Source organism: Tigriopus californicus, chromosome 2, assembly GCF_007210705.1.
Source record: "Tigriopus californicus strain San Diego chromosome 2, Tcal_SD_v2.1, whole genome shotgun sequence".
In the NCBI taxonomy this organism is placed as follows: Eukaryota; Metazoa; Arthropoda; class Copepoda; order Harpacticoida; family Harpacticidae; genus Tigriopus; species Tigriopus californicus.
In genome coordinates, this window is record NC_081441.1 from 8,280,771 (window position 1) to 8,300,515 (window position 19,745).

At 42.4% G+C, this 19,745-nt stretch overlaps 5 protein-coding genes and 1 long non-coding RNA gene across 7 annotated transcripts in view; 3 read left to right on the top strand and 3 right to left on the bottom strand.

Moving 5' to 3' along the window:
- LOC131877015 (mucin-2-like) overlaps window positions 1-1,929 on the bottom strand; it is an 8,062-nt gene extending 6,133 nt beyond the window's left edge. Inside the window, exon 1 of the mRNA XM_059222570.1 lies at window positions 1,675-1,929. Within this exon, the coding sequence (XP_059078553.1) occupies window positions 1,675-1,701 (27 nt within the window). The 5' untranslated portion in view covers window positions 1,702-1,929. The remainder of the gene's footprint in view (window positions 1-1,674) is intronic.
- Window positions 1,930-4,273: 2,344 nt separating this feature from the next.
- LOC131877030 (uncharacterized) lies at window positions 4,274-14,290 on the bottom strand. The gene is made up of 5 exons (XR_009372842.1): window positions 14,269-14,290; window positions 7,102-7,675; window positions 6,971-7,028; window positions 6,132-6,909; window positions 4,274-4,904 (listed from the first exon to the last, which is right to left on the bottom strand). It is a non-coding gene; the product is annotated as an uncharacterized LOC131877030 (long non-coding RNA).
- LOC131877020 (ammonium transporter Rh type A-like) lies at window positions 6,417-9,588 on the top strand. 2 transcript variants are annotated; one of them, XM_059222581.1, is made up of 9 exons: window positions 6,417-6,617; window positions 6,704-6,893; window positions 7,137-7,300; window positions 7,405-7,684; window positions 8,225-8,381; window positions 8,448-8,578; window positions 8,648-8,951; window positions 9,013-9,186; window positions 9,246-9,588. In XM_059222581.1, the coding sequence occupies exons 1-9, from the start codon at window positions 6,452-6,454 to the stop codon at window positions 9,279-9,281; spliced, it is 1,602 nt and encodes a 533-aa protein (XP_059078564.1). In that variant the 5' UTR covers window positions 6,417-6,451; the 3' UTR covers window positions 9,282-9,588. The 2 variants fall into 2 exon arrangements, with proteins under 2 accessions (XP_059078564.1, XP_059078563.1); XM_059222580.1 differs by having other exon boundaries at window positions 6,421-6,617; window positions 9,013-9,588.
- LOC131877018 (protein inturned-like) lies at window positions 11,762-15,884 on the top strand. Its single transcript, XM_059222573.1, has 5 exons — window positions 11,762-14,161; window positions 14,236-14,573; window positions 14,647-14,792; window positions 14,862-14,955; window positions 15,023-15,884. Exons 1-5 carry the CDS (start codon window positions 12,405-12,407, stop codon window positions 15,529-15,531), a joined length of 2,844 nt encoding a protein of 947 aa, XP_059078556.1. The 5' UTR covers window positions 11,762-12,404; the 3' UTR covers window positions 15,532-15,884.
- Window positions 15,885-16,450: 566 nt separating this feature from the next.
- On the top strand, window positions 16,451-17,882 carry LOC131877026 (uncharacterized). Its single transcript, XM_059222586.1, has 5 exons — window positions 16,451-16,536; window positions 16,759-17,008; window positions 17,062-17,311; window positions 17,377-17,585; window positions 17,655-17,882. The coding sequence occupies exons 2-5, from the start codon at window positions 16,847-16,849 to the stop codon at window positions 17,865-17,867; spliced, it is 834 nt and encodes a 277-aa protein (XP_059078569.1). The 5' UTR covers window positions 16,451-16,536; window positions 16,759-16,846; the 3' UTR covers window positions 17,868-17,882.
- A 325-nt stretch (window positions 17,883-18,207) lies between these two features.
- Window positions 18,208-19,745, bottom strand: part of LOC131877022 (uncharacterized) — a 1,808-nt gene continuing 270 nt past the window's right edge. Inside the window, exon 2 of the mRNA XM_059222583.1 lies at window positions 18,208-19,741. Coding sequence (XP_059078566.1) covers window positions 18,226-19,701 — 1,476 coding nt within the window. The 5' untranslated portion in view covers window positions 19,702-19,741 and the 3' untranslated portion in view covers window positions 18,208-18,225. The remainder of the gene's footprint in view (window positions 19,742-19,745) is intronic.

The window sequence follows — 19,745 nt, forward strand, 5'->3', positions numbered from 1 at the left end:
GAAATTCTCTACACTGAGTCATGGGCCCTCTACGTACAAAAGTTGGATTGGTAGAGCGTGTGACTCTGGAGTGGCCTGTTTCTGGGAAAGCTCATGGTTAGGAACCGTGTTATTGTGTTGGAGCCCCCTCTCGTTTTGAATTATTGATAGTGTTGTCCGATCAAATGAAGGTTGATCTGTTCCATAATGCAGAGGATGGCGTTCAAATTTAGATGGCCGAGAATCATCGGTCTTTGATAATTCAGGGGCGAGGCAACGGGATGGCATTTCATCCAATGTCAAGACTTCCGTTGAGACGTGACAGTGTGACAGGAGTCAAATTTAGAGGACAATCACTGTCAAATTAGGCCGAAACACGGCATAACTCAATCTCAGTGCCGACTCATTCAACCACATGAGATTGTGAGTCTTGAGTCTTCTTTTGCCATGCATGGAAAGGCATAAAAATGAGGTTGTACCTTCCTCTTTTAAAGGGAGGGGGATGAAACGTGACGTTGAACAAGAGGAGAAAATCGAGTTTGCTCGCATTAAAACGCCCAGAAATTGGAAGTCCCGTTGCGGAGAAACGGTTTTATGGCCGGGATAATTTCAGACTTCCCGACCAAAATGTGATATAAATTGGCTTGGCTACACTTTGAATGTGTCTTCTCAAAGGGCCCAGACTCTTCGCTTTCGGACTTTGCCTTCCGTTTCTCATGAAGAGGACCACTCTGCTCTGAACGGAATTCAAATTGTTGTGTTTCCTCTTACGAATACAATAAAGCAATGGTTGTGTACTAGGTACCAATGAGAGCTTCAATGACCATTGAGTCGTGGTAAAATGTCTGTGAGCAATTCATATGCAGTGGATTAAAAAGGATCAACCCGAAAAGCTAAAGTCTGGGATTGTTAGAAGAGACGTGTTTAAAGTCTCAATCAACGAAAAAGCAGAGTTTTGTCTCTACCAATAATGTCATACCCTATCAAATTTCATGTATTGTGGGCCATTTCAAAAAATGCATTGTGCTTCTATGTTACTATTTGTCGCATATNCAAATTGTTGTGTTTCCTCTTACGAATACAATAAAGCAATGGTTGTGTACTAGGTACCAATGAGAGCTTCAATGACCATTGAGTCGTAGTAAAATGTCTGTGAGCAATTCATATGCAGTGGCTTAAAAAGGATCAACCCGAAAAGCTAAAGTCTGGGATTGTAAGAAGAGACGTGTTTAAAGTCTCAATGAACGAAAAATCAGAGTTTTGTCTCTACCAATAATGTCATACTCTATCAAATTTCATGTATTGTGGGCCATTTCAAAAAATGCATTGTGCTTCTATGTTACTATTTGTCGCATATGTAGGGATACACTATAAAATACTAAAGTCTGCATGATTGACGGCTTGTTGCAAAATTGACCACTTGAAGGTTAACCATTTTACATTAAACAACGGTTTGAAGCAATTTGGTTCCTATCAAATTGTCCATTTTTTTATCAACTTTGACATCCTTCATATGTTGGGGTTAAAAATGCGTTTAAGCTCACGCACCTTAAAGATAGCGGGCTTTTTCCCCCAAAAAATCTACCTTAGAGTAAGCATAGAGATTCGATTGACCATTCTAAATTATCCCGCTACTTTTTATTTTGCCAAATACCTCGAAGTTTCGGGGAATCTCTCCCAATTTTTCAAACTTACCATGAGCATTCTCGTGATTGCCTTCATGGTGTTGGTCCGTTTTTGATTTCCTGGTTAGGGTCAAATAGCACTGCTGGACTGAACGAAAGACCTTTGGGCTCAATCGTTGGTCAGGTAATTTGGATTTAGATGGTAAATCGCCTAGCCCCCAAAAACTGCTTTCTTCTTCGGTTCAAGAACAGAGAGAAAGAAAGAGCAACAATTGTGGCCACTGCGACAACTCAAACACGACTGAAACTCTCACAGATCCATTGGGGCAACGTTAAGTCAGGTTCGGTCACAAGAACCATGAAACACACACGCACACACACGTACACTCACACACATGCAATCACTTTGGCGTGTTTACTACATGCAGCAATTGCGAGAAGACGTTCGTCCCTCAAGCTGCTGTTGCCCAAGATGTTCGTTCAAATCACCGCAAGGTAAAGAGGGTCCATCCATCCATCCATTCTCATACCGGGTGACCCATCATCGGTCACCTCACATCGCTACCCTCAAACCCATGGAAAGGCACGAATTAACCACGGAGGCTTCCTGTAGCGCGTGTGCATGCTCCATACAGATAGACAAGGAAATTCATTCTCCTAACAGCCCGTCGGTTCATTTCTGGCCAGCGGGTTGGCTTCTCTCCCTTGTCATTCCCGGTTCAGCTCTTACCTTTTGACGTCCATACGAAGGTAGCAAACACATATGTACGGATATCTACAAGCAACATAACCAACGGTGCTTGACTCCAGACATTCAGGCAAACGAGCCTTGGGGGCAAAAATGGGTTCGCAGACGAACATTCGATCGATGGGCGCTGACCCGGTCGTTCTTGAGCATTGATGGTAGATTATGAAATTAAGTGAGATTAATGAGGTGCGCTTGGAACTCCAAGACTCTGCATATCCAAATTGCTGTTTCTTGCCAATGATTTTCTCCACCGAGAAAGCCATCCATCCCGTTAGGAAAGACAAGCAATACCAGGAGACTCAGACTCGTCACAGTAAGGGGTCGGCCATTGGGGAGGGAATGTTGGTTGCATATCGCTCTGTGACATTGATATGAGCAAGACTTGACAGTCAGAGAGAAACCAAGAGTAATCAGCCCACCAAACAATGGCAAGATGAATGTATACTCTCCACCGAATTACAGTTAGATTCCTTTCCAACCCATGCGGGATGCATGGGTTGGAAAGCCAGAGAGGCGGGACTCCGGCCAATTACATGCAAAAACAGATTCCATATACGGCATCCGAAAAAGGCTTTTGGCCCACATACTTGATGTCAGTCATATCTGGCGAGAGTTGACAAGTCATCCAGAAGTCGCGATTGACGATCAAAGCGAGGCATCGCTGGGAGAAATGGATAGCTCCTTGGAGAAGTGATCGGTTTTGGGTTCATGGATCAAGCGACCAGCGGTGTTGAAACGCTTTGAGGGTCGCAACAATGCAAACAACACACCCACAATCATCGATCGAGAGTAAACCATAAACCTGCCTCCTAGGGCCTTATCGATTGGCCCCGGCTTTCTTAGCTATCTCTATTAGGTACCTGTGGGCCTGATGTGAATCGTAAATTAGTGGGTAGGAGAGAGAGAGAGGCTCAATTTCTTTCTCGATGAAGTCTTTGAGAGACACATGAAAAAAAGCAGAGAGAGACGAGTGGTCGCTTTTTTGATACGATAACAGAGACAGTTTTAGAAGAGACATCCTCCTAATCTCCGTCATTTGATTGTTTGAGTTGAGTGAATCAATGAGATGAAGTTGGATGGGAGCTGAGTTATTAAGATTTGCTATGTAGTACGGTTTGTTATCAAGTAAGGTCTTGCCAGTGGCATTGGGCAAAGTGCAAAGCCTGGAGAAAATGTAATTGAAAGCATTGTGAATTTTTTACAACCCAGAAATATGCAATTATTTCCAAAATTTCATTCCCGGTAGTTTCTTTTTTTAAGGAGTTGACATACAAATGGAGTAATTTTGATTTATTACACTTCTTTGACATGCTATTCGTACATGCATGAATACTGTCATTAACATAAAACACTCCATTTTAAAATACAGAGAGTAAGGCAATTTATATTCGTAAAGGAATAAAAATACGTATGCGTGTGGCATTATTCCCAACAAATAGTTAACAAGTTTATTCAGATGTAACTTTGCTTAAAATTGCTTGTTTACCTATCAAAAATCATCTTCATTGGTGAATCTTCATAAACGTCAACTTGAAGGTTTTTTAACATTAGCAACTGTTCGACTAAGTGCTTCATTCATTGTTTTTGTTGCTGGCGATCCTCCTCATCTCGCTTTAATCATACCATAAAGCTGCCAGCCAATCTAGCCATCCCTTTGATGGCGACGGATCAAGAGAGTATTACTGTTACGTAGTGTGTTGTCGCGTGAGATAAGGCCCATCTCGGAAAGGGACTCATAGGAGCATCTAACTTACTTGTAATGGCCCCTCAATAGTGAGTCCACTTTTTAGGGGACTTTTTACCCACCGAGAAATTTTGATAAAAGTCCCACTTAAAAAGATCGAGTTGACTGAAATCGACGGATGTCTCGGCAATAAAGCCAAGCTGAGAAATGGTTTAAAATTGCGGCGCATATTGGTCCGAATGCATTTCATGGGCCTGACAGATAACAAATGATGGTTTTGGGGTCTAGGCCATATGCAACTCGTGCATTAGATGGCCACTGAGGGCGGGAATGGGCATAGTTTCGAATAGGACGAGTTTTTCCACATTGGACCCAAATGAAAAAGCCTCATCATGCAAGCTAGCCCTTGGCTCTCTCATCTTGGACTCTCGAGACGTCCATGTTTTGCTCTGGATGATGTCATGTTATACGTTTACCCAGCCGGTCAAAGACCTTGCTCGTCAAACCACGGAGGACTTTGAATATGTGTATCGGGCATTGAACAGTATTCAAGATCCTGGCATAAGATGCGTCTTGCGGAATTTATTCTTTACATTAAGGAACTCATATTTCCATGTTGGACGGAGGATGGAGCCCTGCCAACAAAATCCATTGAATCTCGCCCATATTTGGTCACATGCTATGGTTGGATTAATTAAGCAGAAGTCATCGTCAAACCGATCAACCAATAATCGTTCCTGACTTCCTCATCACCAAAAATGAGGAATGTCTATCTTCCAAAATGTTGACGAAATTGACAATCCACGACCAACAAAGAAGCAAACAAAAGTCTGGACGATTTCCATATCACTTTTTGCTGATGAGTTTGCTAAAGATGTAGATAAACAAGATGACCTTGAGGATTAGGGTTTTCATATTTATGATCGACAACATGTGTGGGTACAATCTAACCAATGGTTACTAGACAAAGAATACAGAAGAAACACATAATCGTTATTTACCAAATCCATTTTGAGCATGGAAAAATGTAAAAAGAGTTCATACTGAAAGGCCTACATACATCGTAAATTGGCTGGCTTGTTTTTTATGAAGCTCTTAATCGATTAGGATGTTCTTTGAGTGAGACGAGGAAAAAGGTGGAAAATATGGAAGTAATTAATCATTCAAGTGGCATTCAGTTATAAAAAAGTGTCCACTCGAAGAAGTTATTGTAATAGTTTGGAGATGGGCATTTTCGTTGAGTGTCAAGTTGAGTCATATAAATAATACGACAAGAAAAATAAATTATTTCCTGCTTATACGAATTTACGATCAGGATTGACTTCGCCCAGAGAAAGTCTTTCCTTAGTGTTGTACAGGTAGATCTTGTAGTACAAAGTGTTCAATCCTATGGTTTAAGGCTCTTTTAGCAATAAAACTGAACACGTTATTACAGGCCACACTGTTTCCCCATAACCAATGTTATTTGTCAAGTAGACACACTCATTCAAATGTGGTTGGAGCACTTCCACTAATACTAGTTCCAGGTCAATGCTTCTTATTACATCCCCAAACCAATTTGTCAATTTAATGACACGAACGATAGCACTACTACTACTAAAAAGCAGTAATTTATTAACTCATTTTTCCCAGTCAACTTATAAAAACCCGACTGGTCGGTTTCTTTAGTCGACTTATGGAGAGCCCATTTCATTGCTTAAGGCCAATCAAACAGGAAGCGGACAAGCAGTGTACCTCAGCAATAAAAAGGCATTGTTTTCCCAAGAAGAAACAGTGTTCCTCTCTGAATCATCATTCCCTGTAGGTCAGCCCTGATTTCACGGATCAACGAACTTGATTCATGGCCAGCTACGTAGTAACGCCATAAAAACAATCATCTCTCCCTGTTGCTCGTAGCCTGTCTACTTCAATGGCTGGAGTTAGTGGGTTGGTGCCGTATGTATGGCAATAATGTGTAGGTCCATCTACCATCTACCATCTACCACAAGACAATGCTGCATGTTGGATCGCCTTCTGAGAAGGAAGACCCTTTCTTTGGTGAGCTTGGAGGGGGAGGCAGATTTTACATTACAATATGTATGGAGAATGTACTCACTAGGTACGAAGACGTACTCGTGGATGACCAACCATTTATGGCTTTGGAATTCGGTTTCCTCCTCCTACTGTGAGCACGTGTACCCAAGTGGAAAATGGATGAACTCTGAGATATAAATTGCAAACATGCCACCATTACTTTGGTTAAGTACAGTACAACAGTTTATGTAGCGACAGAGGGTGAAAGATGTTTTTCTTGGTCTGGAGAACCTTGAATAATGTCCTAGATCAAAAAAAAAAACAAGATGAATCAATGATAAAGCGGATAAAGGGAAACCGTTGCTTTCCTCCTTGGTCTCAGTTGAAGTCATCAGTTCCAATATGACGGTCCAAAACGGATCCCAAAAGAGATTCGCTTGTCTCTTGTCATTGTTCCAGATCGTGATAGTCTTGGGATTCGCTTTTTTGGCCGAATATGACCCGGAATCTGCCCAACCAGGAACATCTGAGACAGCTAAACTGAGTGAACTCGATCAACAATATCCGAGTAAACCAGTTGCCACTGTTCTTGTCCATTGCTTTCGGTCATCGATCTCGGTCAGTATGTCAGTTTGGTATCGCTTGTTCTTTCAGTGGCCATGGATATTCAAATGATGCTCTTCGTGGGATTTGGATTCCTCATGACATTCCTGAAGCATTCCGGCTATTCTGCCTTGGTTCTGACCATGACCATAATTGTGACATCCGTCGAATGGTTCATTCTTCTTTTAGGCCTGACCAGACTCAACGAACAACAAACCACTTTTGGGATTGCGTGGTCAGAGTAAGAAAGAAGAAGTCTAGGGAACTCCACTAAGAGATAGGGATAAAAAAGCACTGATAGATAGAACTCTTTCTCACCTTCCAATTAACGATTGAGGTGGAAAAAGAATATGGCTGGTTGGTTTGTTAGACGAACCTATGTTTAATGACAAATGAATATAGTTAACTGTGTTTAGAGGCTTGACCATTCTGATGTTAATATCATATACCAAGGATAACACGTGTGTATTTCCACATATTTTAGTGTGGTTGACGGATCTTTGGCTTCTGCGACCGTTTTGATCTCGTTCGGGGCAGTCATTGGAAAAATATCTCCACTTCAATGTTTGGTTATGGTTATTCTTGAAACGCCACTCTATTTGGCAAATTTGCATATCGGATATTCACTCCTTACTGCCCTTGATGCAGGTAACTTCATCCTTCAACGTCAATAACGTCCTAAGTGCATTGTTGGGTATATTGGTTTCATTGCTCTCCCATTCTTTCTTTGTTACTCTTTCGTTGTGAGGTAGGTGGAACCATCTTCATTCACGCCTTTGGTGCTTATTTTGGATTGGGAATAAGTTTTGCGCTCCGGAATCAAGATGTGAAGGCCTCTTTGCATAGACAAACGAGTTCAGTCATGTCCGACCACTTTTCGTTTTTGGGAACGATGATCCTGTGGGTTTACTGGCCCAGTTTCAACGCGTACGTCCTCGATGGAGATGAGAAGCAACGGGCATACATCAACACATATCTCTCCATGTGCTCATCCACAATCACCACTTTAATCGCTTCATCCATCTGCGGAGAGTAAGCTCGGGTTGAAATGAAAATGATCAATTTCCCCATGGATGGGCATGCGTAATGAAAACCTGAACTCTGCCAGCTGGTTATCCGTTCAATTTGTTCGGTCAGAAAAGAAACTCTACCCTAATAAATGCACAGCATTTTTTTCCAATTTTTTAAAACGCCAATGGACACGTTAACATGACAAAGTCTTCTGTATCAATTTTCTGTTAGCAAAAAAAGTTTTTTTTATTGTCAATTTGGCCAAGAAATGAATGGCAAAATGCTTGTTGTGGGCGGCGTGAGGAAACTTTCAACATCAACAATGAAAATCATATTTCTTGTTTACATTGATTTGTTGTGACTTGTACTTGCTAGAGTTCAATACTTCATTAGTTCCACGGTGGGCATTGACCCGAAATATGCACTAAAGAGGCCATCATTTCCAATAGCCAATAGCAAAATAGTGATTTACAATTATTGATCCCTTGTCCATCTATGAGTTCAGCATTCACGTAATGCAGCCGTCACACAATCTACCAATTGATATTTCTGTCATTGTAGGGCGAGAAGATTCACTCCCAGTCATGTGCAAAATGCCTCTTTGGCTGGAGGTGTGATTGTGGGAGCTGTGGCCAATATGATGCTAACTCCTTTTGGAGCCCTCCTAGCAGGAGGCTTAGCTGGGCTTCTTTCCACTTTCGGCTATCAAGTGCTACAAGTACGTCCAAGCCAGTCGTGATTGACGAAGCTCCATCACTGACCCTGGCAAAATTCTCTGTTCTAGGATAAAGTGCTCAATTTGGGCATTCACGACACGTGTGGTGTGCATAATCTGCACGGTCTACCTGGTCTTTTTGGAGGGATCCTGTCGATCCTTTTGGCGGGAATAGCCACCGAAACGAAATACAGGGAAGGGTGAGAGGTTTTGCGATTTCCCATGGAATATCAGGCAGAATTACTCTATTTTCTTGCCCGCTTTTATAGCCTCTATGACGTGTTCCCACCTTTGGTACCATACAACACTTCTTTCTTGGAGCTACAATCCCATAACCATTCTTTGCAACAAGGTTTGGGCCGAACTTCTTGGGAGCAAGGGCTATTCCAGGGTGTGTCATTATTGGTCACCCTGAGCATTGCCATTTTTGGAGGAGTTCTAACCGGATATGCCATGCGATTTGACATCTTCAACGGGAATATGTCAGATCAAGATTTGTATGACGACGAACTTTTCTTCGACATACCCGAAAAAGATGAGTATGTTCAAGCTTTCATCAAACGGTCCAACTCGGTAAGCAGTATTTGTTCAGAACCCGATACATGAATTAAAACAACTTATGAACTCCCTTTAGACCGGCGTGTTCTCTCCGCAAATTTTGGTCAATGGTAAACATCCACCCCCACAAATTGATCTCAATATCATCCGGGGCCAACCCGACCAATATGACAACCCAGCCTTCACAGATCTTGATGAGCCGTCTGGTCGATTGCCTCGCTCAACCCGTTCATCCTCTGAATCCACAGTGGTGACTTTTGTTCCTTTGGAAAGAGGCATTTCTGATTTCAATTCGAGGCCTAATTCTAGCTTGGGATTAACAGCCAAAGAGGAAAACATGAATGAATGGACGAGAGAAGATCGCCGAAACACCACGCCTTGTTGAATGAAGACACGCATTCAAATCAATCTACTTGGCCATTTGTGCTCTCGAATTTATCACCTCGTCAAACACCAGACCAAATCCAGAACTTGTTCGCACTTTCAGACAGGCAACACTACCTGCGAAGTTATCTATCCGGTTTAGAGGCACCCTAGTTCAATGCATTCGTTTTGCAAATTCACGCCAAGCTTCAAGCAAATTGACAGGAAGTCATAATATTATGAGATTGGATTTCAATTCGAAATCTGAATAGCTATTGGTTATTGGTTGCTGCACTGCTTTTCTCCATCTAGCCATGAACGACTTGGGTCGTCATGGAAAAGATTTGAAAGTTCGGATAGCCAAGAAAATTGATGAACTCATTGTTTGCAAAGAATGAAACGTCAGAATGTGGACAAGCCCCACACAGTTCTACATTCGATGGTTGAGATTGGGAAGAGGTACTGTGGGTAGGTAGACTAGTAGTGCGTGTGTCCCTTGAAGCCGCCATTGGCAAAGGGTTCACCAACCTCTGTTGGATCTGATGAAAACCTACGGGAGACATCATTTTTTCCTCGTCAATCCGTCGAGAAAACATTTCTTCGGTTTTTGCTTTTCTGGCTGGATAGACGGAAGATACAAGAACCCACTTTTCTAGGTTCTTGTTGTTTCAAAACGTCAATCATTGTTGATATCACATTCCTCTTTGGTTCATTTACAAAAAGTGGACAAAACGCGGTGCCCTACACGCAATTTGGGATCAGTTTCATTCGCTTGAGAGGAACGGAATTCCAAATGGTTTCTTGAAAAACATATGTAGGTCGATTCGATCAGGGAGATGATTGAGCGACGATGCCTTGAATATTTTTTTTGGGAGATGAATGCAACGTTGATGTAAACGGGTGCAAAAGCTATTGAAAGGTTGCGAGAGTATTGGATAAGAATGTCAATACTGTTCTGCTTTAAAATTCTGTTACATTCAAAGCAGAAATTTAAGCGATCACGGTAATATAAAAGTTCATGAATGTCTTACTTGCATGTTGGCATGAATAAAAGGCATAATTTAACAATTAAAGCATCACTTAATGTTAACAGAACTCTCCTCTTCCGTGGCGGAGAACATGCTTGCTGTTGTTTACTTGAACCGTAATTCTACTATAAGATATTTCATCATCGTAGGAATTACGACCATTTCAATATTCGCCAGGAGTTTGGTCAATCTAGTCGATGATCTTCCAGTTGATGAAGTAAACCTAATAAACCTCATGGAGTTGCAAATCTCAGCAATATCTGAGGCCAAAAAGATTGCACTTGTTATTACACCAACCTTGCCATTAGAGTGTACTAGAACACGAACTTCTAGAAATATGGACTACAAACGAGCTTCCCGCTAAATTGGCCTGCTCTTGATCATACCAATTCTGAGTCAATTTTCGAATTAAAGTAATAAGATAAGAAACGTTGATCTCCTCAATAAGAAGCCGGTCATTTTCATATCATTTACTTGCAAAGGGGATCTTTTCAAAGTTATGTGGTCAACAGCTTATGTTATGTAGCTGACCAGGAGCAGGCCGAAAAATCCGAATTTTATGTAGTGTTCACTACATAATTTGGACACATCTCCTGAGTACCCCGAGCCTAGTTTTGGGCTCAAATTTGGCCAAGTTCATGTGGTCGTATCAAATATTTATTTGGAATAAAGTGAACAGTGTAGGAGATAAGATTTTTTGCCTCCATTCCCACTCCACATCTCTTGAAGTCCATGACTATACTGACTTGTTAGTTTGTGCGTATTGGCCTTTCATGCAGATTTCTATTTTATTATTTAATCCACAGCATATGGTTACTGTACTAGGAAATATGTACTGAAATAAAACGAATGGTTTGACGAATTTGAGCCTCAAAAGAAAACTCCCTAAAAGTGTCCATCATGAAATAGATCTTCTGATCGATAGGATCACGATTTTTGTTGGCCTGCCTGCAGTGACAAATAATGGATTATTTGTTTTACCATTTGCTCCAAGCTAAAGGCCAAGACAGAATCAATCTTCTTGGATCCTGAGTTTGTGAGCTACCAATGACAAACCAAAACAGTAAGACCACTACTTTTCTTCGTCGTACATAGTACTATATGAGACTGTCAAGTGCCAAGAGCATCAATCAATGCCGGCCAAGTTTGAAAATTGTCCAAACGATCTCCAGATCTTAGAGTGGAAATGAGAAAAGTTCTCATGAAAAATCAGTTAATGATAGCTTTGAGCAATTGCATCAGAGTGGAAATGAGTGGCATGCTCCCCCAGGAAACGTTTCATGCCAAATCTTCCACATCCAATCGCTCTTGTGTCGATTCGGTTGATCTAGCTCCCTTCTCGTTTCGCCCTGACTTGGCAAAGTTAGACAAATATCATCTTCTACCTGCCTTCACATCCTCAACTGGCAACTCTCTTTCAGAGATGAAGACGATCCTTTGGAGCGGGCTCAAAGTGATCTCTCTCTGTCTCTTCTTCTCTCATTCTCGTTTGCACAAGCACAGATTCAACTGGACTTTTGAGCAAATTGAACACCTCTCCTCCATCGGCGCTTGGCGTGGAGAACGACCAAACCCTTTGGTGGACAGACGGCGGCTACCACCATAACCACAACAACAACTTTCAATAGCTATACTATGTGAAGCTAGAGTCAGGTACCTTCGCCTTCTTTGCTCGACTTGCATGTTGGAAATGGCTCTTGTTTTAGATGGCGAACATGGTGTTTCTGTGATGTGAGCTTGGTTTTTTGCTTGTCCGTTGGATGTTGTATGGTGTGGTCAGCTGGGAGAGGGAGACCAAGATCATGGAGGTAATCATTATGATGATGATGATGATGATGATATGCTTGATGAAGTGGTAATCATCTCTGGTGTTGCCTCCTATGCACATGAATGTGCCAAAATGTAGCGGTTCTTGGATGGTCTGCCTAAGTGGGGAAAACATTTCAGACTCCGTCAACCGAGTGGGAGGGATATAGAGTGCTTCCACATTCTTCCCAAATGTGTTGGAGACACCACTTCGAAAGTGATAATGGACGCGTAGAAGTCAAAGCAGAGCAACGACTTCATCAACATCAACATGAATCCCATCCCTGAGGAATCCATCTCCAGCTTGGGATCAAGATCCGAGGGCAGAGCTTGGCGGCACAATGTCAAAAGTGAATCGTCGTCGCCCTCGCCCAGTTCGTCATCTTCCAGATCATCGACTTCGGGCGGATCTGGCTCCGGATATGAGTCTGATTGGGAGAGGGAAGTCTCTGAGGACGGGAGTGTGTTCTTAGTGGTGCCAAGTTTACCCCAGGAGACTCCGGAATTGCTTGAAGAGGTCAACGGCACCTGGTCCAAAGATCCTGTTGACAAGTCCGTCAAGAAAACAGGAAAGTTGTCTCGCCTTGTTCGAAGACGTGAGAGTAAACGAGATCGCTCAGTGTTTCCAAATCAGGATAGCCCCAAAAGGATTGCCAATCAGGCTCAGTTGCATCACGAATCCAGCGACAATGATAGCAGCACCTATTATGGCCAACTCAAGACATTTGAATCCGTCTTTGAAGGATCCAATCCCGTGGAAATGCACGAGGTCACTCTTCGAATCAAAGGTCGGAAATCCGTCCAACCCGGTCAAAGCTTGATGGAAAACATGATGGGCATCATCCCGGTCCGACATGGACTGGAACCGCAACATTTGAATAACGTGGTGGTGGCCGGGTATCTCACAGATGGGCCGGCAATTAAAATCAGTGACAAGCTACAAATTGGAGACATCATTCGTCTTGTGGATGGTCAACAAATCAACCTGTCTACCATTGAGCAAATGCTCTCAACGTATAGTTCGTCGACCAAGATCAAGATGACCATTCAAAGGCCGACTCGAATATATCCGACGGATAACTCGAGTTCACTGGACGACTCGAGCACGGAAAACTATCAAGCACCCGCGAACATTTCTAATCTTTTTGATGGCAACGCCCCATCTCCCGGTGAGGTTGAAGGCATCTTGAAAAAGTTACCTTTTGTGGGTCTGTATCTTACCCGGACTGGGATCACAGAGACATCGCCAGAGATGGCCGATGTGTTATTCCAGTTTCCATTAAACTTGGTTGGAGACCATTCTGCTCGACTCATCAAGGCCCGTGGCATGTTCGTCACTCTATGCCAAGCTTTGCCCGATGTAACGAACTCCAAACCGATCGTCTCAACGGTCGTTCTTAATGATCACCTCGTCCACATTGGCTTCGCTGAGGAACGCGAAGACACTCTCCTTTTGGCATTTCCGGCCACAAAGTGTTCGTCCAAGATCGTGTGTCAGATTGTCAGAGATGTCGTGCGGCTCCTCCGCCTTCGATATCAAACCCTTGCCAATGCATTTAATCCGAAAAACCACTCCGAGATCAATCAGTTCTTCGCTGTCCTCTTCTTGGACGAGCTTCTGAACCTCAGTGCCCTCAGTCGGTCCTCTTTGGATTTGTCCACCCTGTTCCGGTCCCACGAGGCTAAATTTGATCAGAATCTACCGGCTTCACAATGGTTGTATCTGCCGGAGGAAATCAAGTTTCAAGTGGACGATGCCATGAACCAGTTTGAGTCCAGTGATTTCCAAGACTTTAACGATGAGTTCTATGACCTCCCAAGAGAGTTTAACATCGTGGGGTCTTGCCTGTTCCATAGAGGACACCTTCTCGCTTCTCATATGCCTCGTGATGATATGGTGGATATCCTGCTTTGGTGTCGGTTCAAAAAGCTTCTGGGACTGACCCAATTGAGCCGTGTGCATCAACTGGTCGCTTGGCATGAAGTTTTCGTCACTCGAGAAAGCTTTAGAACCACCAAACTTCTTGGGTAAGGAAGCCATGACCCGAGGGAGTTCAGTTAATTCACCATTACTATATCCAAGTTCGATTTGAAAATTTCAGACCCCTTGATTATGATGAATCTATGCAACGTACTTTCTTATTGGTGGTTGGTCTCGGTCACCAACTCCTAGGCGCCGTTTTCTCCATTGGAGGTTGCTCAGGCGATCCCATTGGACCAGTCAAGCCTGATCCATTCTATGTGGATCAAGCCATGAACACGCTGGATCATTTGGAGGACATGGGTATTCCAATGGTCTGCGACAGATGGTTGACTTTGCCAGCTAATCCAGAGATCGTAGATGTGGATCATCTCTATGAGAAGGCTATCACTTCCAAAAGACTCGACGCTCATGCTTTGAGTGGAGCATCAACCAGTGCCAAGCATCTGCCAGACAAGGGTAATTGAATCAATCTCCCTACGTTCGATTCGTGGGATAACGTCTCAAATAAACTTTTAACAAATTAACTTAGGCATTGTATTGCGGAAAACCCGGAGCGTGGACTATTCTTTGGCCAGTTCACCCACTGAGTCGGACGAGCTAAGTTTGAATCGAAGCGAAAACAGCGAGCAAAGCGAAGAGCTTCAAACTGAATTTCGAGAAGATTCCAAAGCCAGTGTAAGTTGGAATGGTAAATTCATAACGAAATTCAATTGTTACTCACATTGCATCGGACACGTATTTCAGGACCCCTCAAAATCGGAAGAGGGCAGTTCAGTGTGGGAGCTTCATCGAAGTGGTCAGAGGTCTCACAAGAATTTCTCAGGAGACCTCCCTCAAGGTTGGTATTGACGAATACAAATGGAAACGAAAAAGGAGCCTTAGATGCAATTCAATATCTATTTCAGATTCCTCTTTGAACGATTCTGTTGGCTCAGATGAGTTCGTCCGCTATCAAGTATCTCAATTGACCCTCAGCCCTGAAAACACACTATTTCATTACATTCACCTGGAAGTTGGGCAAGGTGTATATCTAGCCCCCCTATCTCCCCCCAAATCTCCGCTGCATTCTGCCCTAATTGAAAACTTCCGCGCCACGTGTCAAATTATTCACTCCACGTTCCAAGTGAGCCTCAAATCTCGTGAGATGGTTCGGACGTTGAAGACATCCCCAAAGCCGTGGCTCAACCGATCTTTGGTGGCTGTCAAAGAGCAAGCTCTCTTGTTCCATTGGACCCCGGACCCAGTCACGGAGACCAAGCCACCGGCCAAGAACATGCCCGTGTTATCGTATTGGGTGTGTGGGAGACTGTTCCTGGGGGCAAATCCGAGAGAGTGCTACATTTGCTATCACGAATCTGCCCCTCAAGATATGATTGAATTGGCATTTCGCTTAGCACATGGCATCCACGTTTGACAATCAAAACTATTTACCTGTGATATCCTTGGGTTCTCAAACAAGCTCTTGTTAATACAAGGGTGGACCATTGACATTGAAAATGCAAATAAAATGATTCTTTGACAAATACAAGAAAGCTTAGGTGGACAGACCCTCTCTGCCGTAGACATTTGCCATCCAAATCTACTTCACCGCGTAATTGTTTGGACCTTTCATTCTACCACCAATTAAATTATATAAATTAAAATTCCCCATTGTTTAAATCATAAGGTAAAACGATCAAACGGACATGCCCCTAAAATCGATACGAATCTTTATTGGCCTCATACGATGTGTATACGAAAAATGGTTTACGTTCATTGTGCTTTCTCTGTCATTGTGAGCTAGCCTGTAATGAATAAAGGGCCAATTGTTCCATATTGAATTATGATGCAATTGAGCCGCTTTGGGCAAAATCTATTCCAATCTTATTATAAATTGGTGTTCCGCGAAACACAAATTTTGATTAAAACTTGACGAAGTCTGACTTAAAAGATGATCAGATCAACCCATGCATATTACCTACGAATGTAATAGGGAAGTACATTGAAATATGAACGAGCCCAAAAACGAAGAGATGTGGACTTCATTGTTCGAACTAACCTGGATTCTCGAGGGCTTGAAGGTCATATCAAAACGCACGTTAAGCCTCTACGTCAATTACAATTGACAAATTGACTTGCTGAAATCAATTTCAAATAACTATATTTTCAAACTGAATGCCTGTCAAAAAATGGGTATATGCTGCTATATAGCGGGTTTGTCCAAAAGATTGATTCAAGCCTTGATTAGCCTTCGAACTCCAAAACAACCGGACCACAACGGTTCAAAGTTTCTCCTCCCCTCTCTTTCAGATTTTGATACCTGTTTTGTACCTTACCTTTTTCACTTTCTCTTTGAAAAAGGAAAGCTTTATGGATTAAGTCGACTCAGAATGTTTGTATTTTTTCATCAAAATCTCAATTTTCAATCATTTATAGCCAAGTAAGTCGGGAAACCTCAAGATTTTGTAGCTATCACAAAGCATCTAAAGATCATTGCAAGAGAGAGAATGTCTCAGAAATGACGGCATTGAAAAAAATGCCGAGGGTAGAATAATCTTCAGAAATGTAAGCTCTCTTGAAATGTAATCGGAATTTCAATGAATATGACCGGATAATCGCTTTATCGGTAAACACAACTTCGATTTTAGTCTTTTATTGCTAGGGGAGCCAGTGCTAAAATCTCGTCATACTCCTCACAACGGTGCATGTTGCAATATTGAGTACATACAGTAATCATCAGTTGGACATTCATGCACAGTCCCCTATCGCCCACCCATGCAAAACATTTCACTCACTCCACGGCCGCATCAGAACATCGAAGAATGTCGCTCAAAATTGCCACATTTAACGTCCACTGTTGGATGGACGCTGGTCACGTGGATAATGTGGAGAGGATAGCCGCACTCATTCAAGTAAGAATTGTTTAACCTCGCCGAATCGTAACTCTGAATATGAGTATTTGCAGAAGTATGACCCGGACATTTTATGCCTACAAGAATGTACAAAAGACAAGGTGTACAGATTCCTACGGAAGTTGCCGGAGAAATTTTATTGCAGTCACATCTTCAGCTCTGCATGTCATATTTTTAGCAAACATCATATTGAGCAGGATACCAAGCATATCAACCTCAAAAAAGTGGGAGCTCGCTTTGTCATTGGCAAAGTGAGAATACCATCCATATTAGCTCCAATCTACATCACCAATGTTCATTTAAGTATAACCAACTTTTGAGTTCCGTCTAAGGTTACAAGGGAGACTTTTTATCGGCTAAGTTTCCAGATCACCGAGAAGAGCCTAGACGTTTGAAAGAGATGGAGTTTCTTCAGAAGAAAATTTTTGACACAATCCAGGACTCAGAGTTCAAAATATTGTGTGGAGACTTTAATGCCCTCACTCAAGAAGATTACACCACTAAGGAATTTAAAGAAATTTCCTTCATCCGAGATCGAAACTCATGGGAGTCACCGCAGATGAAAGTAACCAAAATGGTAAGAAGAAAGAGCTAAAGGTCAACTTTAGGCGTATCAAGTAGTCTCACAAAATGATTGGAATTCTAGGTAAAGGACTTGGGATTCACGGATTCTTGGGAGAGGGCTGGAAAACCGGCCCCTGTGAAAACTTGTCGGTTTAGTACCAGAATCGACTATGTATTTGTTTCAAAACAATTGGAAAAACTGCTCAAACTTGTGGAAGTGTGTCATGTAGACGACTCGGCGTCCGACCATAACATGGTCGTTGCTAATCTTACCTTTAAGCAATTAAAAGATTAACTTAATCTGACACGTGTACTTCATTCGAAATTGTAGGCTTCACTTTACAACAGATGTGTATTGAGGCAATTACTTCCAGGATTCTATAAAAGTACGTTTCATTCAAAAGAAAGAAAAGAGAAGACAATTGAGGAGTCTGGCTTATCGCAAACGTTAATATATTTAACAGTTATTCCTCAATTCTCAATTGTGAGGCATTGCTTCTCTTTGAAGAGAAAGGCATCAGGTTTCTCAAAAGCCCTTTTTGACGCATTTTCAGCCCTAGATTTGGCTGAAATATTCATCTAACAGACATCTCCCTAAACATTATGTAGAACAGGCAACAAATCAGTCATTAGAGTATGTTTAGAATTTGTTTTTACTTCAAATTGATGCATTCAGACCGGGCTTGGCTTTGTATATCCGATAAGGTTCGAAGTTTAGTGAGGAATTCTACGGCTTGTCCTATTTTCTTGTTGGCTTGTTTGGGGACTACTGCTCTGAGGTAACGAAGCAGCAAATGCAAATATTTGGTTTGAATGTTACTAACAGCATTATAATTTTGGAGCTTCTTCATACTCGGGTCAAAGATGAGGATATAACCCATCAGGGTCTGAAGAATTGGATCACAAGGCCCTTGGGCAAACAAACGGCTCCACTCTTGCATGTCGGTCATGATGCTATCCTCAACGTGTTTACTTTCAGTGTCATTGGACAAAAGGCAAAGAGGGGTTGTATTGTTTGGTTTGATGTAATCTTCGGGATGGTCAGAAATGCTGAAGCCTTTAAACATGGCGGCCACGTCTTGGCAAGATTCATCTTCATTGGCACGTTCTTTTAAGTGATCTCGATAAAGGCGAGAATACTTGACAACGTCTTGAACATTCAAATATTGGACACATCGGCAAAACGTGAAGATTAAATCGTTGTTCTTGTTCACTAATTCCTCCTGATCCTCTTTACACAGTCCATTCATATCGGGATGGGTAAACCAAAATTTTTGTAAAGATAGCTCCATTTCAATCATGCCCTCGTAAAAATTAGCCTTTTTCATCAAAGGATTGCTGTCTACAGAAACATCTAAAAAAATTATGGAAACAATCGAGGCAAAGTAAATTGGGTGCTTGGCATAGAAATCGGTGATGACATGGCACCAATTCTCCCAAGCATGAGTGTAAAACCCTCGGATGTAGCACTCTTCGTCCACGGTCCATTTGGGCTCCAAGGATTGTGGAACTCCATGAGATGGTACGACCACTTTGCTTTTGGCAGTGGAACTCTTCAGCGCACGTTTAGGCCTATCTTCGGTATCCACCCAGGCAATTCGCATCCCACTCTGCAAGCACTTTTGAAAGCGACAAAAACGGCAACTTTTCCACGATTTAGAATTAATGGCACATTGTTTCTCTTTGGCACATCTAAAATCTGCGTAAGATTTTCCAAGCACAGACCTTCGAAAAAAGGCCCGACAGCTGACGCAAACCTGTCCTCCATAGTAACAATGTTTCCCAGCAACATTTCCACAAACTAAGCACGTTAATTGAACCTCGATGGATTTTTGGGGTTCAACAAGTGAACATTTTTCCACGGGTACATTGATAGTTGGGGACGTCTCTGAAGTGCCACTAGTAGGACTACTGATCAGCTCAACACTTGGTTCACTGAGCAATTGTTCAAAATCAGAACAGGATCCTGATTGAGAATCGCCAGACACAAAGTTAAACATGTCTGTCACATCCAACACAGGCGGATCAGATGATTGTTGGAGGTCCCAAGATAACTCTTGAAATATTTCTTGAATTATTAGGTCCTCATGAGAATCCATGCTGGACTTAAAACCGACACATTGCGCCATGATCCTAGCAAAAGAATTATACGCTTCTTCAGCAACTAGCCTCT

Coding starts and splice junctions, on each gene's coding strand:
- LOC131877018 (XM_059222573.1), top strand. CDS start 12,405: ATGAATCCCATCCCTGAGGAATCCATCTCCAGCTTGGGATCAAGATCC. Junction 14,162..14,235: donor AGAACCACCAAACTTCTTGG/GTAAGGAAGCCA, acceptor TGAAAATTTCAG/ACCCCTTGATTATGATGAAT. Junction 14,956..15,022: donor CTCAGGAGACCTCCCTCAAG/GTTGGTATTGAC, acceptor TATCTATTTCAG/ATTCCTCTTTGAACGATTCT.
- LOC131877020 (XM_059222580.1), top strand. CDS start 6,452: ATGACGGTCCAAAACGGATCCCAAAAGAGATTCGCTTGTCTCTTGTCA. Junction 6,618..6,703: donor ACTCGATCAACAATATCCGA/GTAAACCAGTTG, acceptor TTGTTCTTTCAG/TGGCCATGGATATTCAAATG. Junction 6,894..7,136: donor TTTGGGATTGCGTGGTCAGA/GTAAGAAAGAAG, acceptor CACATATTTTAG/TGTGGTTGACGGATCTTTGG.
- LOC131877026 (XM_059222586.1), top strand. CDS start 16,847: ATGCACAGTCCCCTATCGCCCACCCATGCAAAACATTTCACTCACTCC. Junction 17,009..17,061: donor GGATAGCCGCACTCATTCAA/GTAAGAATTGTT, acceptor GAGTATTTGCAG/AAGTATGACCCGGACATTTT. Junction 17,586..17,654: donor AGATGAAAGTAACCAAAATG/GTAAGAAGAAAG, acceptor TTGGAATTCTAG/GTAAAGGACTTGGGATTCAC.